The sequence below is a fragment of the Heterodontus francisci genome, chromosome 24, assembly GCF_036365525.1.
Source record: "Heterodontus francisci isolate sHetFra1 chromosome 24, sHetFra1.hap1, whole genome shotgun sequence".
NCBI classification, from domain to species: domain Eukaryota; kingdom Metazoa; phylum Chordata; class Chondrichthyes; order Heterodontiformes; family Heterodontidae; genus Heterodontus; species Heterodontus francisci.
In genome coordinates this window covers 70,868,433-70,883,948 of record NC_090394.1, presented here as the reverse complement: position 1 = coordinate 70,883,948, position 15,516 = coordinate 70,868,433, and the positions used below count along the sequence as shown (strand labels likewise).

Below are 15,516 nucleotides of genomic sequence, written 5' to 3'. Positions count from 1 at the left end.
AAATATCTAAGATCCTAATTACTTATTGCTAAGGCTTGCTCTGAAAGTAAGATTTCCCTAGTCCTAGGGTTCTCAACTCTCCAGGATTGTCCTGGATTTTCTAGGTCTTCAAAGATTAAACTCCAGGACACTGAGTAAAACCCAGGAGAAATATCATTTGAGATGGGGTTTTTCTTTATAAAAAGTGTTTTATTTCATTTTCTTTTAACATTCTTGTTTGATTTTTTAAAAAAAATATTGGAGGCAGGAAAAAAGGCTGTTTGGATGCTTGTCCACTGCCAGTTGATTGGGTAATGAGATTGCTCGCTTTCCGATTGGCATGGGGCCTCACGAAAATGGACATGTTGGGGGAACCAATGGTGGCTGGCCATGTGACAGAATCTCCAGGAATGCATCCAGCCAACTCCTGGTACATTATATTAGACGTTTACAGAATTTGTCGTGGGATATTGCACCATGCCGAATCATTGCTGCATCAGGTTGGTTTTCCTTTGGCAATCTTAAGTATTGTCAATGCTGTCTGTGCCGCTTCCCCTCTCAAAGAGATAAAAAAACAACTTGCAGAACCTCAGAAGATGCCAAAGCACTTTACAACAGTGGCTTCACTTCATTGGCTGTAACGTAGGGAAACACGGCATCCACTTTCTGCATAACAAGCTCCCACAAACAATAATGAGTTGATGACCAGATAATACTTTTTTTTTAGTGATGTTGGTTGAGGGTTAAATATTGGTCAGGACACCAGGGAGGACGCCCCTAGTACTGTACTGTGGGACCTTTTACTTCCACCCGAGAGGGCAGAAGGGGACTTGGTTTAACGCCTCATCCGAAAGATGGGTTAATTTGTAAAGACTGGTTGCATGTCAATTCTGCGCAAGTGCTCCTTAATCTCCAAAAGTAATTGAGCTGAATTCCTGGATATTCATCAATGTTTATACCTCCTGAATTAAGGAGTATGAATTGAAAAAGTGGAAATGTTTGTGCTGTTATAACAGCAGTTGTGCGTCAGGGTAGATTCTAGTAACCTTATTATATGTTTACAAGATATATATGTTAAAAATTCAGATTCTTGGTTGTCTCCCTCTAGCTGTGTTAGTTTAGATGTTGGAATCTTACAAAAAAAAACCTTTGTGACAACGCATTTTATTTCCTTCATGCAATATTTCTTTACAATGGAAAAACCTGAGGGGTATTTATAAAGTGCTCTGAATTATTACTATTCTGTGTAAAGAGCAGCACATGGAGATCAGACTGAAAACTGTGTTCATTTTAGGGCTTGTTCTAATCTAAGGGATAAAGAAAGAGTGCGATTTATTGACGCTCACAGCAACTTTAAAGGTGTCTCTCCTATCTCTCAAACTGTATATTGCAGAGAGATAGAATTCTCCTGAACTGTTCTGTCTGATTGAAACAGTTGTTAGACTGATTTAAGCAATTGCTTGTAAATTCAATCCAACATTAACACTGACCGAAGTAAAGAAATGTCTGCAAATTCTCATATTATTACAGCAGAGCCAGGAATATTAATGCCAAGTTTTGCACAATGAATCTAATAATTATATTGATAAATGTTGACTGGGAGGAGCAAGAAGGTAATAATAGCATTGAAATATGCCTGAGAACACACACAAGGGTGATTGGGATGGGGGTGGGGGCGGGTGCGGTGAAGAAACACATAAATGCTAGCAGTAATATGAACAAATGCAATAACCCAATAGTGCAGCCAGTAATACGAACATGGACTGGAATACAATGCACCAGTAATAAATACAGCAATTATACTGTGCATCTGATATGACTGTACAGTAAATGTGCCAGGTGATAAATACAGTAATAGTGTACCAGACAACATAAATCAGTTAACTGATTTGTCTGCTACGCTACCTTTTCAGAATTTTGTTCATTGCCTATTCTGTTATTATTGGTGGTCATCTTGCTAATGCACTTGAGTTTCGGCAGGTAACTTTTTTTAAAAACAAACAGCTGTGTGGAATCTGCAAAGCTGAATCACAGGTGCTAAAACCCTAATATAAGATTGTAAGTCAATGATTGAGCAGGAGGAGCATTTGAAATTCCAGCATTTGTACCTGAAGTTCAGATAAGAAGACAACTGTCTAGAGTAAAATTTGACAGTGCAACTTACTACCCAATGAATGAGCCGTTAAACTGAGTTCCCATCTAGCTATTCCACTACTTACGCAAGACATGATGGATGAAAAAAGACCAAGATCTACCTAGTTTGTGCTCTGCCATCTTGGTAATTGCGTGACAGTGATAATAGAGTTGTTGGATAATCATGGCAATCAATCTCTCTCAATCAGTCTACAACAGACCAAAACATGAGGCAGGGAAAAGCCCCAGTGACGGAGTGCTTTGAGAAGCATAGGTCCAAAATCACCTGTTCCTTCCATTTATTATACCAGTCTCAAATTACTCATATACTGTATCCCCAAATCTTATATTCTGAAAGAATGGTGGATGTCAAAGATCCAATGCTACTGCTCAAAGAAGAGTAGGGAGTTTGTCTGCTTTCCTACAAACATTCCTCCCTGTCCCAATGTCATCAAAAGCAAGTTAAGTGGTCATTTGTCCCATTTGCTGTTTATGGGACAATTCTTGTCTACATAGTGAAAGTCTCTACATTTCACCACATTTAATTACACGTGAAGCTGTTTTAGACATTTCTACAAATCTATTGCTTTTCTTTAATGGATCGTTCAGTAACTTGAACTTCAATGAAGGTCAGAGCATGATGAATGGAATAAAATGTCTTCAAAACTACTGTACTGCTCTGAGCTGTAATATTCTCATGCATGGAGCCCACACTGGTCGAATAAAGGACATCGATCAATATTAGTTTGTGCATCATTAATTGTGGAAAATAGCAAAGCAGTAACATAATATTTTATGGTTCAGTAGCCTATTACACTTAGTATTGTAATCGCAGAACCCATTACGCAGCTAAACTCTGTCTGACTCTGGTGCAATAATCAGGCTGGTAGGGAATTGGAAGTTTCTTGCCAGCTTGTTTCTGCACTAGCTAGTGATTTCAGCCACGTACTGCATTGTATACTTCATTTCTGTTTCATTAGCCCATTAGCATACACGTTGATTCAGAAGTTTCTGTCTTTGAAGTGATCGATCAAAAATATGATAGAATTTCGTATTATGTTTGAAAGTGAGGTGGTTCAATCTGAAGCCAGGGTGTTAAATTTGAACAAAGGAAATTATGAAGGTATGAGGGGCAAATTGGCTGAGGTGGATTGGGAAAATACATTAAAAGTAATGACAGTACATAAGCAATGGATAGTCAAAGAAATATTACATAATTTACAGCAACTATACATTCCTTCAAGGGACAAAAACCACAGAAGTAAAGGCAGTCAACTGTGGATAACAAAGGAAGTTATGGATTGTATAAGATTGAAAGCAAAGACCTATAAAGTTGCCAGAAATAGTAGTAAACCTGAGGACTGGGAGTATTTTAGAATGCAGCAAAGGAGGACAAAGAAACTGATAAAGGGAGAATAGAACATGAATGTAAGTTAGCAAAAAGTATAAAAACGCACTGTAAAAGCTTCTATAGGTACGTAAAAAGGAAATATTTAAGACAAATGTGGGTCCATTACAGGCAGAGTCAGGAGAATTTATAATGGATGGCAGGGAAGTTAAATGATAACTTTGTGTCTGTCTTCACTGAGGAAGATGCAAGAAATCTCCCAGAATTAGAGATCCAAGGGATTAGGGGGAATGAGTAATTGGAAGAAATTAGTATTAGTAAGAAGGTTGTATTGGAGAAATTAATGGAGCTGAAGGTTTATAAGTCCCCAGAGCCTGATATTCTACATCCCAGAGTGTTGAAAGAGGTAACTATGGAGAAGATAGTGGATGCATTGGTGATCATCTTCCAAAATTCTATAGATTCTGGAGTGGTTCCTACAGATTGGCAGGTAGCAAATGTCACCCCATTATTTAAGGGAGGGAGAGAGAAAACAGGGAATTACAGACCTGTTAGCCTTACATCAGTTGTTGGGAAAATGCTAGAATCTATTCTAAAGGATGTGATAAATGGACACTTGGTTAATAATCTGATTGGGCATAGTCAACATGGATTTATGAATGGGAAATCATGTTTAATGAACCTGTTATAGTTTATTGAGGATGTTACTAACAGAATTGATAAAGGGGAGTTGGTGGACATGGTATACTTGGATTTTCAGAAGGCTTTTGATAAAGTCCTCCACAGAAAGTTGGTTAGCAAAATTAAAGCACATGGGATAGGAGGTAATATAATGGCATGGATTAAGGATTAGTTAACAGGCAGAAAGCAGAGAGTAGGAATAAAGGGGTCATTCTCACATTGTCAGGCTGTGACTCGTGGGGTACGGCAGGAATCAGTGTTTGGGCCCCAGCTATTCACAATATATATATCAATGATTTGGATGTGGGGACCAAATGTAATATTTCCAAGTTCGCGGATGACACAAAACTAGGTGGGAATGTGTGTTGAGAAAGATGCAAAGCAGCTTCAAGTTCTGAAGAAGGGTCGCTGACCTGAAACGTTAGCTCTGCTTCTCTCTCCACAGATGCTGTCAGACCTGCTGAATATTTCCAGCATTTCTTGTTTTATTTCAGATTTCCAGCATCTGCAGTATTTTGCTTTTATTTTAGCTTCAAGGGGAGTTGGACAGACTTAGTGAGTGGGCAAGAATGTGGCAGATGGAATACAATGTGGAAAAATGTGAGGTTAACACTTTGGTAGGAGGAACAAATGTGCAGAGTATTTCTTAAATGGTAAGAGATTAGAAAGTGTAATGTACAAAGGGACCTGGGTGTCCTTGTCAACAAGTTACTGAAAACTAACATGCAGGTGCAGCAAGCAATTAAGAATGCTAATGGTATGTTGGCCTTTATTACAAGAGGATTTGAGTAAAGGAGTAGCAAAGTCTTGCTTAAATTGTATAGAAACTGAGTTAGACCGCACCTGGAGTACTGTGTGCAGTTTTGGTCCCCTTACCTTAGGAAGGATATTATTGCCATAGAGGGAGTGCAACGAAGGTTCATCAGACTTGTTCCCTGGATGGCTGGACTTCCCTATGAAGAGATTGGGGAAACTGGACCTGTAACCGGTGGATGTATTGCACTTAGATTTGCAGAAGGCATTTGATAAGGTGTCAAATCAAAGGTTATTGCAGAAAATAAAAGCTCATGGTGTAGGGGTAACATATTGGCATGGATAGCTAACGGGAAACAGAGTAGGCATAAAAGGGTAGTTTTCTGGTTAGCAAGATGTAATGAGTGGTGTGCTACAGGCATCTGTGCTGGGGCCTCAACCTTTTACAATTTATATAAATGACTTAGATGAAGGGACTGAAGGTATGGTTGCTAAATTTGCTGATGACACAAAGCTAGGTAGGAAATTAACTTGTGAAGAGGACATGAGGCTACGAAGGTATATAGATAGGTTAAGTGAGTGGGCAAAGACCTGGCAAATGGAGTATAATGTGGGAAATTGTCCACTTTGGCAGGAAGAATTAAAAAGAAGCATATTATCTAAATGGTGAGAGATTGCAGAGCTCTGAGATGCAGAGGGATCTGGGTGTCCTAGTGCATGAATTGCAAAAGGTTAGTATGCAGGTACAGTATGTAATTAGGAAAGCTAATAGAATGTTATTTATTGCGAGGGGAATTGAATACAAAAGTAGGGAGGTTATGCTTCAGCTATACAGGGCATTGTTGAGACCACATCTGGAATACTCTGTACAGTATTGGTCTCCTTATTTAAGGAAGGATGTAAATGCTTTGGAGGCAGTACAGAGAAGGTTTACTAGATATTACCTGGAATGGGCGGGCTGTTTTACGAGGAAAGATTGTACAGGCTAGGCTTGTATCCGCTGGAGTTTAGAAGAGTAAGAGGCGACTTGATTGAAACATACAAGATCCTTAGGGGTCTTGGCAAGGTGGATGTGGAAAGGATGTTTCTCTTTGTGGGAGAATCTAGAACTAGGGGTCACTGTTTAAAAATAAGGGGTCGCCCATTTAAGACCGAGATGAGGAGAAATTTTTTTCTCAGAGTCTTTGGAATTCGCTTCTTCAAAAGGCGGTGGAAGCAGAGTCTTTGAATATTTTTAAGGCAGAGGTAGATAGATTCTTGATAAGCAAGGGGTGGAAGGTTATCGGGGGTAGGTGGAGATGTGGAGTAATCAGTTCAGCCATGAATGTATTGAATGGCAGAGCAAGATCGAAGGGCTGAGTGGCCTACTCCTGCTCCTAATTCATATGTTCATATGTATGTATTCTCCAGAGTTTCAAAGAATGAGAAGTGATCTCATTGAAACCTACAAAATACCTAAATGGATAGATAGGGTCGATGCAGCTAAGATATTTTCCCTGGTTGAGGGGTCTGGGACCAGGGAACACAATTTCAAAATAAGGGGGAAGCCACTTATGACCGAGATGAGGAGAAATTTCTTTGCTCGGAGGTTGTGAATCTTTGAAATTCTCTACCCCAGAGGGCTGTGAAAGCTCAGTCATTGAGTATGTTTAGAGATTGACAGATTTCTAAATACAAATGACATAAGGAGATATGAGGATAGTGTGGGGGAAAAAGGGATGAAATGATGAAAAGATGAAAAAAAGGGAAAAGTGAAGTGGATGATCAGCCATGATCATATTGAATGGCGGGGCAGGCTCGATGGGCTGAATGGCCTACTCCTGCTCCTATGTTCCTAAATCAGAAAATTTGACAATGCAAAAAGCATCTGGTAGTTGGAAGCTTTATCAGCACAAAGGGCACGATTTGAAAAAAAATCCTAAGATTCGTAGTAACTGAATATGTTGAGCTTGCTTTAAAAGCAAAATTTCCAAATTTTGAATACCATGTCTAACTGTGCATAGTGCTGGCTTAGTAACATCAAAAATCTGCTGTAACCTTTACCAAAGTACTTTTCCATGAATGTATTTCACAAATTGAGATCATTTTGTCACGTCAAAGAGTAGTGAATAGTCAAAAATAGGCATAAGTGAGTAATGTGCTTTTTTAAAAAAAATTATAAATATGAACTATTATAATGGAGAATGATTTTGGGACAATTTAGAACTTGGTCATTGTAAGTGCGTGTTTGGGCAAGCCTATAATATATACAACCTTGCTGCAGGATTATACATTCTGGGAGTGAGTTGCTTGTAAAATAATGTACAGTTGTGAATTGCAGATGACGCACGGAGATGAACCGAGTCCCATACGTACGTGTGTGTGTGTGTGTGTGTGTGTGTGTGTGATTGATTGGCTAATTGCTACTTTTTTAAAGTGTGTAGAGGATTGATTTTTAACTTTATTTGTCTGACAAAATGGCTGCCATCATAGCTACTGGATTAAATACGCAGGTGAGTCAAGTACTCGACCACAAACAGTGTGGGTGAGGGACATGACATAACTCAATACCCTACTGATACTGGAGGTGCAAATTTGTACATTACGATTTACCATTTACAGGATTGTGTGAACTTTTAAGTATGATGGCATTAAATACCTTGATGGTTTGTAGGGTTGTAGCATTTGTAATCATTACTTTCATCGATACTGTTATTAATTGCCTCTTACTGTGATGTTCTGGGTTCCTGATTGACCTTTTTGAAATAAAAACAAAACTCTAGTATCTCTGGCATGAGATAATACCACTGAGTCAATTAAAAGCTGTAATTCAATATTGTAAACAGTTTAAGCTTTGCTTTCAGGATTCACGATGTATTAACCTTTTGACTAAGGTTTCAATGTCTCTCCCTCCCAATGTATTCATGATGCAGAGCACATTACTAAAAGCATTAGCTGCTCCTCAACAGGAAGAAACTGCTTTGCAGCCAATGATGCACTTTGAATGTGTAGTCCCTGTTGTGATGTAGGAAATGTCACAGCCAATTTGCGCATTGCAAGCTCTCACTAACAGCAATGTGATAATGAGCAGATATCTGTTTTAGTTCTGTTAGTTGAGGGATAAATATTGGCCAGGACACTGAGTGTCCTTTCACAAGCTGAGAAGTACTCTCATCCTGTATATATCATCAGTACTCACTCTTTAAACATTCAGCTTGTCGTCAGCTATGATATTGAATGGCAGAGCAGGCTTGAGATGATATATGGCCTACTCCTATTCCTTTTATAATTTGTAATTTTAAAGCGGAGCTCTCTTTTCAACCTGGAACTGTACACAGTTGGTTGAAGATTGTCATCGTACCTCGTTTTCAACCTGCGTGTGTGTTATCTGAGAGGGAGTGGGAGGTCCCTTTCTTCTTCTGTTTTAAGTTTGAGCATAGTATCTAATCACGCCATCCTGTGGATCAAAGCTGCTTCTCATGCAATGCCACACAGTGGTGGCAGAACTGTGAATAGTCGAAAGCCCTGTGTCACTGCACCACTTAGGCCAATTACTGTAAAATAAGAGCTATAGATGGAGGTGACAGATCGAAGTGTGAAATACTTTGGTGATGTAACAAGGAAGCCTGAATTAGTTTGGGCCGTGGCTGTACCTTGTGGATGTCCTGGTGTTCACTTGGTGCAACTAACAGAGCACTTTGTTGCAGAAATTGTTCAATGTTGGGTTGTTGTTTTTTTCTCTCCAACTGAAGCTCCTGTTGATGGAAAATCTTTGTGCTACTGGCAGGAAAGGGTTTGTGTCAGGGACAATCTTTTGGAAAAAATGAGCCTCATATATTGGCCTGAGAACAAACTGATGAAAGCTAAGAAGTCTGTTTGATAATGTTATTTTGTACGTGTCTCTTTTGATTACAGTAGGCACCGTTCCAATGGAGCCACTTATTTTTTTTTTTCTTTAACCAAAGGTGAAACATTAGGTTGCTAATCAAGTGTGATATGAAATGAAACATTGTGTTTTACTGGTTGATGTGTTTGTGTTATCCAATTTATGCTGAGATCTTGCTCATTGTAAAAACACAATCTAGACAGAGACTTGGGGAGGTGGGTGAAAAAGAAAAGAAAGACTTGCATTTATCTAGTGCCTTTCACAACCACTGAATATTCCAAAGTGCTTGACAGTCTATGAAGTACTATTTTGAAGTATAGTAACTTAGGAACATAGAAACAAGAATAGACCATTGAGCCCATCGAGGCTGAAATTCCATTTCAATGCCTTTTCCCCGCACTATCCTCATATCCCCTTATGTCATTGGTATTTAGAAATCTGTCAATCTCTACTTTAAACATACTCAATGACTGAGCTTCCACAGCCCTTTGGGGTAGAGAATTCCAAAGATTCACAACCCTCTGAGTAAATAAATTTTTCTTCATCTTTGTCCTAAGTGGTTTCCCCCTTATTTTGAAATTGTGTCCCCTGGTTCTAGACACCCCAACCAGGGGAAACATCTTAGCTGCATCTACCCTGTCTATCCCTTTAAGTATTTTGTAGGTTTCAATGAGATCACCTCTCATTCAGGCCCAGTTTCCCCAATCTCTCTCCATAGGACAGTTCCACCATCCCAGGAACAAGTCTGGTGAACCTTCATTGCACTCACTCCCTCTCTGGCAATAATATCCTTCCTAAGGTAAGGGGACCAAAACTGCACACAGTACTCCAGGTGCGGTCTAACCAAGATTCTATACAATTGAAGCAAATCCTCTTGCGATAAAGGCTAACATACCATGAGCCGCCTTAATTGCTAGCTGCACCTGCATGTTGGCTTTCAGTGACTTATTGACAAGGACATCCAGATCCCTTTGTACATCTACACTTTTTAGTCTCTTACCATTTAAGAAATACTCTGCACATTTGTTCCTCCTACCAAAGTGGTAACCTCACATTTTTCCACATTATATTCCATCTGCCACATTCTTGCTCACTCACTACACCTGTCCAAGTCCCCTTGAAGCTGCTTTGCATCTTCCTCACAACACACATTCCCACCTAATTTTGTGTCATTTGTGAACTTGGAAATATTACATTTGGTCCCCACATCCAAATCATTGATGTATATTGTGAATAGCTGGGGCCCAAGCACTGATCCTTGTGGTACCCCACTAGTCACAGCCTGACAACGTGCGAATGACCCCTTTATTCCTACTCTGCTTTCTGCCTGTTAACCAATCCTTAGTCCATGCCAGTATATTACCTCCTATCCCATGTGCTTTAATTCTGCTAACCAACCTCCTGTGGGGGACTTTATCAAAAGCCTTCTGAAAATCCAAGTATACTATGTCCACCGACCCCACCCCCTTATCAATTCTGTTAGTAACATCCTCAAAAAACTACAAGAAGTTAGTCAAACATGATTTCCATTCATAAATCCATGTTGATTTATGCCCAATCGGATTGATTATTATCCAAATGTCCATTTATCACATTCTTTAGAATAGATTCTAGCATTTTCCCAACAACTGATGTAAGGCTAACAGGTCTGTAATTCCCTGTTTTCTCTCTCCCTCCCTTAAATAATGGGGTGACATTTGCTACCTGCCAATCTGTAGGAACCGCTCCAGAATCTATAGAATTTTGGAAGATGATCACCAATGCATCCACTATCTTCTCCATAGTTACCTCTTTCAACACTCTGGGATGTAGAATATCAGATTCTGGGGATTTATAAACCTTCAGCCCCATTAATTTCTCCAATACAACCTTCAACTGTTGCAATGTTGGAAATGTTTGCAATGTAGGTGGTGACGGGAGGGTGGAAATAGTTTCTGGTAGAATAACACTGGGCTAAACATTTGAGGATAGGCTTATATTCCCTTCTGTGTAGAAGATTGGAGAGTAATCAAGTTGAGGTATTTATGTTGATTTTAAAGGATTTAATAGGGTAGATAGAGAAAAACTATTTCCTCTGGGGGATTTCCGAACAAAGGGGCAGAATATTAAAATTGGAGCTTATGCCTTTTGGGATGATGTCGGGAGGCACTACTTCACACACCAAGTACTGGAAGTCTGGAACTCTGTTCCCGGAAAAAAGCTGTTGAAACTGGAGGTCATTTGGAAATGTTAAAACTGTGATCGATAGGCTTTTGTTAAGTAAGGCTATTGAGGCTTCCAGAACTAAGGCGAGTAGATAGTTAAGATCTGGATTAGCCACTATCTAATTGAATGGTGGAAGAGAACAGGCTTGAGGGGATGAATGGCCCACTCCTGTCCTAATTTTTTAATGAGCTGATCCCAATGATGACACTGAGAAGTGAATTTGATGAAGGGACAATCTTTGTACAGCAGGGCTGTCTAAACTAAAACCAGTGCTCTTCCGCCCCCTCCACCACCCGCACCCCCCCACCCCCGCCCCGGCTAGGCCCTAAGCTCTGGAATTCCCTCCATAAACCTTTCCACTTCGTTTTCTCCTTTTAAGACGACCCTTAAAATGCAAGCTTTCGGTCACACGTCCTAATATCTCCTCATGTGGCTTGGTGTCGCATTTGTTTGCTCCTGAGAATTTCCTACTCAATTAAAAGGTGCTATGTAAATGCAAGTTGTTGTATTTGAAGATACACACCGCCTTTCCCTGTTTCTGTTTCAATAAAAGCGCTCTTGACTTTGGCTGTGTCCTCGTGCTGCTTGTCGATGCAGTAAGTTTCAGGAGATGCCATGCTTTTTCAAAATGTCTCGTGTTCCCATTATGTTGCAGGAACTCAATGGACAAACCAAAGAACTGTGCCCTCGGCTGTGCTGTATGAAGAAGTGCCAAAATGGCTACGGCTTTAACCTTCACAGTGAGAAAGCAAAGCCAGGGCAGTACATCCGATCAGTCGATCCAGACTCCTGCGCCGCTAAAGCTGGCCTCTGTGCTCAGGACAGAGTTGTGGAGGTAACAAAACTATTTCTAAATGCTAAGTAATTCTCAGTTACTGAAGCTTTTTTTTTAAAAAAAAAAAATGTTTCCAACGCCACTTCTTTAGCATTATTTGTACAGGAATCAGCAAAACCCAGACCAAGCTTGTCTCAAATGTAATAATGGAGTCTGTGATAATCGCCACAGTTGAACTTGTAAGTGAAAGGGAATCTGCTGCCATGATATGGTCCTTAATACTTTACTGCAGTTGTACACAATGTAGTTCCTGGTCATTACTTTGACTATGTGTGGAGAGATAGTATCATCAAGTCTCTAAGCTAGCAATCGGTAACTGCAGTAAGGACAACTAACTGGACAATGGAATATATAATCAAGAGGGTTGTAACACATATCCTCATAGCTCATACTGACCATAGGTATGATCATACCTATAGCACTATGTACAATTCTTGTCACTGAACGAGAGCTCAAACATAAAATGGGCACTTGAGCAAGGCATCCAGTGCCTTTATCACTGTACCCCAAAAGGGAGTCAGTGCCTACAGCAGATGAGAAAATCAACAAGGCAGATAGTAGTTCTGTTGTGTTTAATTATTGTATAGGATTAATATCCCGTTAACATAGAATCTTACAGCACAGAAGGAGGCCATTCAGCCCACTGTGCTAGCTCTTTGAAAGAGCTATCCAATTAGTCCCACTCCCCTGCTCTTTCCCCATAGCTCAAGTGTATATATATTCAATTTCCTTTTGAAAGTTACTATTGAATCTACTTCCACCCCCTTTCAGGCAGCGCATTCCAGATCATAACATGCTGCATTTCAAAAAAAGAAACTCCTTATCTCTTCTTTGGTTCTTTTGACAGTTGTCTTAAAATGTTTTACCATTTGTGTGAGAGCATAATATTTACAGGGGTTCTCCATGCGGAAACTGAAAATCTGGTAATCGGCAATGCTTTCCTTGAAACTGCAAGTGATTCAGTCACTGGCAGCTCCTAATTAGTTGCATTTCAAAAAGATGACTATTGCATTCACTGTTCCCACTGGTCCCTTTAGCAGAGTTGGGATCTAATAAGTGGCCTGGAAGAATCATACATTTATCTGTCGTCTCGTTGCAGGTGAATGGTGTGAATATCGAGGGGAAGAAGCATAATGAAGTTGTAGCTCATATCAAAGCCAGTGAAGAAGAGGCCAGGCTGCTGGTGGTGGATCCGGAAACGGATCAGTACTTCAAGAAACTGGGAATAACTCCAAATGAATCACATCTGAAAGGTGGGAATTGGCTCTAAACTTTTAGTCCAGTGCTAAGGAAATGGTGTTCTTCATTCTGTTATTTGAAGGGGCTGATCCTGAACTTCTGGCTCCACTTAAGTCCCGACTGTCCTCCTCTTTGGGCACTAGGTGTGGAGCGTTGATGCCGGCAACTCGGTGGATCTCTTCATGACTGCTCCTGCGGGGCAGGCTGGCCAAGATGGCCATCCACAGGTCCAGGATGAACGCAGGCCGCAGAGAGTGGGGGGTCATTGGCTGCCTGCTGCTCTTCTGCAGTCTTATTTTCGCTCCCCCTGCACCCCCCCCCACCCCTTAATTTGGCTCTGCCTCCTATGACTGGTGGACATATTGGATATGGGCGACCATATTAACTTTATAAGTTTCCTTTATTTTACAGGGTTTTTTTTTTATTCGCTGTGTCCCTCTACAAAGGGGACAGTTTTGTTCAGTATTTGTTTAATGGTACTGGGGGTGCCCTTATTGTTTGTTTTAAGTAAAGTAACTCCCAAGAATTGGATACTGACACAGACCTTTGCTGTTGATTCATACCTTCCCTCCTGTTCATTTCTGATTGGCTCAACTTTGAGCCAATCATCAAACTGTGATGGCATTACAGGAAGTTAGCCCAACAGGAAGTGCTTGCTGGAGGTGGTACTTTTAATATGTTGCCCACAGTGCCCGACCAATCAGATTACAGAATTGTCCCTCAACCAGTTACGTAAATCACTATCCACCAGCTGATTGGCTGATCCTGCTAATTGATTTTCGTGAGGTGAGCGTCAGTGAGCATCCCATCTATACTTTGCCCCAATTCAAAGTCAGTTTATCCCTTGCCTCACCGTGTGCAATAGCACAGTACACATTAAAACATGCAGCTATTGTTTGGAAATTAGGTTGAGTTGGAAGGGTAGCTGTTTTATATTGAAGTATTGGAAATTCCATTTGCTCTCTAGGGGTCTTGAGGACAGAATCTGTCTGACGTTTAGTTCAGTACTGGCAGGGTAGAGACTATGATCAGTGGACTTTGATCCTGCAGTTGGTGTTTTTGTGTTTTTTATTTGGGTTGTTTGGGGAGGTTTCAGTGCCGTTTATACGGCATTTCGCCCTTTGGGATTGGAGATCTACCGTGTTGTTTTCCTGTTGGTTGGGGTTTTAATGCCTGTCCCAGGACAGTTTCAAGTGGAAAATGGCTGCAACCAACACCAGAGCTTCAGGCCACTGGGTGTGTCAGGCCACTGGGTGTGTAAGGCCACTGGGTGTGTAACACCGTTAGGGTGGCGGTGAAAGATAGCGAAGGAGGTGCACCCATCGACCGCGCCTTCATTAAGAAAATCCTGATTGAACGCTATGAATTCCAAGCTGCAGACATCATCTGCCTGCAAGATTTTCCCAGTAGTGGATATTTCGATGTGACGTTCAAGAATGTGGCGGGATGCATCAAATTCCTGAAAGTGTTCAAGGAGAGGGGAAACCGGGCGCTGCTATCAATCCTCACGGCGGAGCCACTCTTCATGTTGCTGGAACCGGGTGATGACAATTCACCTCTACAACCCCCATGTTCTTGTCATCTACGTGCTCACTTTCCTCGCCAGGTACATCGAGGTGGCTGGGAGCAGCACCGAGGTCAAGGACCCCTTTGGGATTTGGACCAGCAAGCGGCAGGTCAAGGAGACCTTGAAAGTTGACACCAATGGAGCCATCATCCATCCTCCCTCCAGCTTCGCTGTCTGGGGAAGTCGAGACTTCTTTGTCTACGCGGGGCAGCCCAGAGTTACAGACCTGCGCCAAATCTGGTCATGTGGCGGCCAACTGCAGGACAGTCATCTGCAAACAGGAAGGCCATCAGACGAAGGACTGTAAGCAGAGTAAAGTGCTGCAACCTTTGTGGTGGGGCAGGCCACCTCTACAAGACCTGCTCCAAGCGCTGCCTCAGTTACACACAGGTGGCAAGGTCCAAGAAATGGTTGGAGGAAGGAACGCTAACGCGCCTTGTGCTGCAAAGGAGACCAGCAACCCCCCCCCACAGCAAGGAAAATCCATCTGAGGAAAGGGGAGGCAGGGAGGGAGCCAGCGACCCAAAACTTACCCCATGCCCAGAAACTACTCCTCAACACACAATCAATGGAAGAGGAGGCAGCGGTGGGACAATCGGATGAGTGGCAACTGGTCAAAAGGAAAACCACAAAGAAGAAGTCCCAAAAAAAGGAACAATTCACCACCCAGACCAGTGGCAAGAGGAGGCTACCGTCTGAGATGGTCTATGGCAGCTGCTCCTCATTGGACGAGGAAGGGCCGGAAAGACGGCGCATGCAAAAGAAGCGGCAGAATGCAAGGGAGCTGGAAGAGAAAGCCCCCCAGCTCCGTGGCACTGGAAGCAGCAATGGGCCCAGCGCACCCCAACCTCTGAGCGCTGAGTCCAGCGAGATGCCCAGCACACTCCAGCTCCAAGAAACCGGGAGCAGTA

General features: G+C 41.6%; 1 protein-coding gene across 1 annotated transcript in view; it reads left to right on the top strand.

Moving 5' to 3' along the window:
- The window catches only part of LOC137383511 (Na(+)/H(+) exchange regulatory cofactor NHE-RF2), a 123,943-nt gene that overhangs the window by 91,031 nt on the left and 17,396 nt on the right, over positions 1-15,516 (top strand). Inside the window, exons 3-4 of the mRNA XM_068056540.1 lie at positions 11,620-11,799; positions 12,899-13,052. Of these exons, the coding sequence (XP_067912641.1) occupies positions 11,620-11,799; positions 12,899-13,052 (334 nt within the window). The remainder of the gene's footprint in view (positions 1-11,619; positions 11,800-12,898; positions 13,053-15,516) is intronic.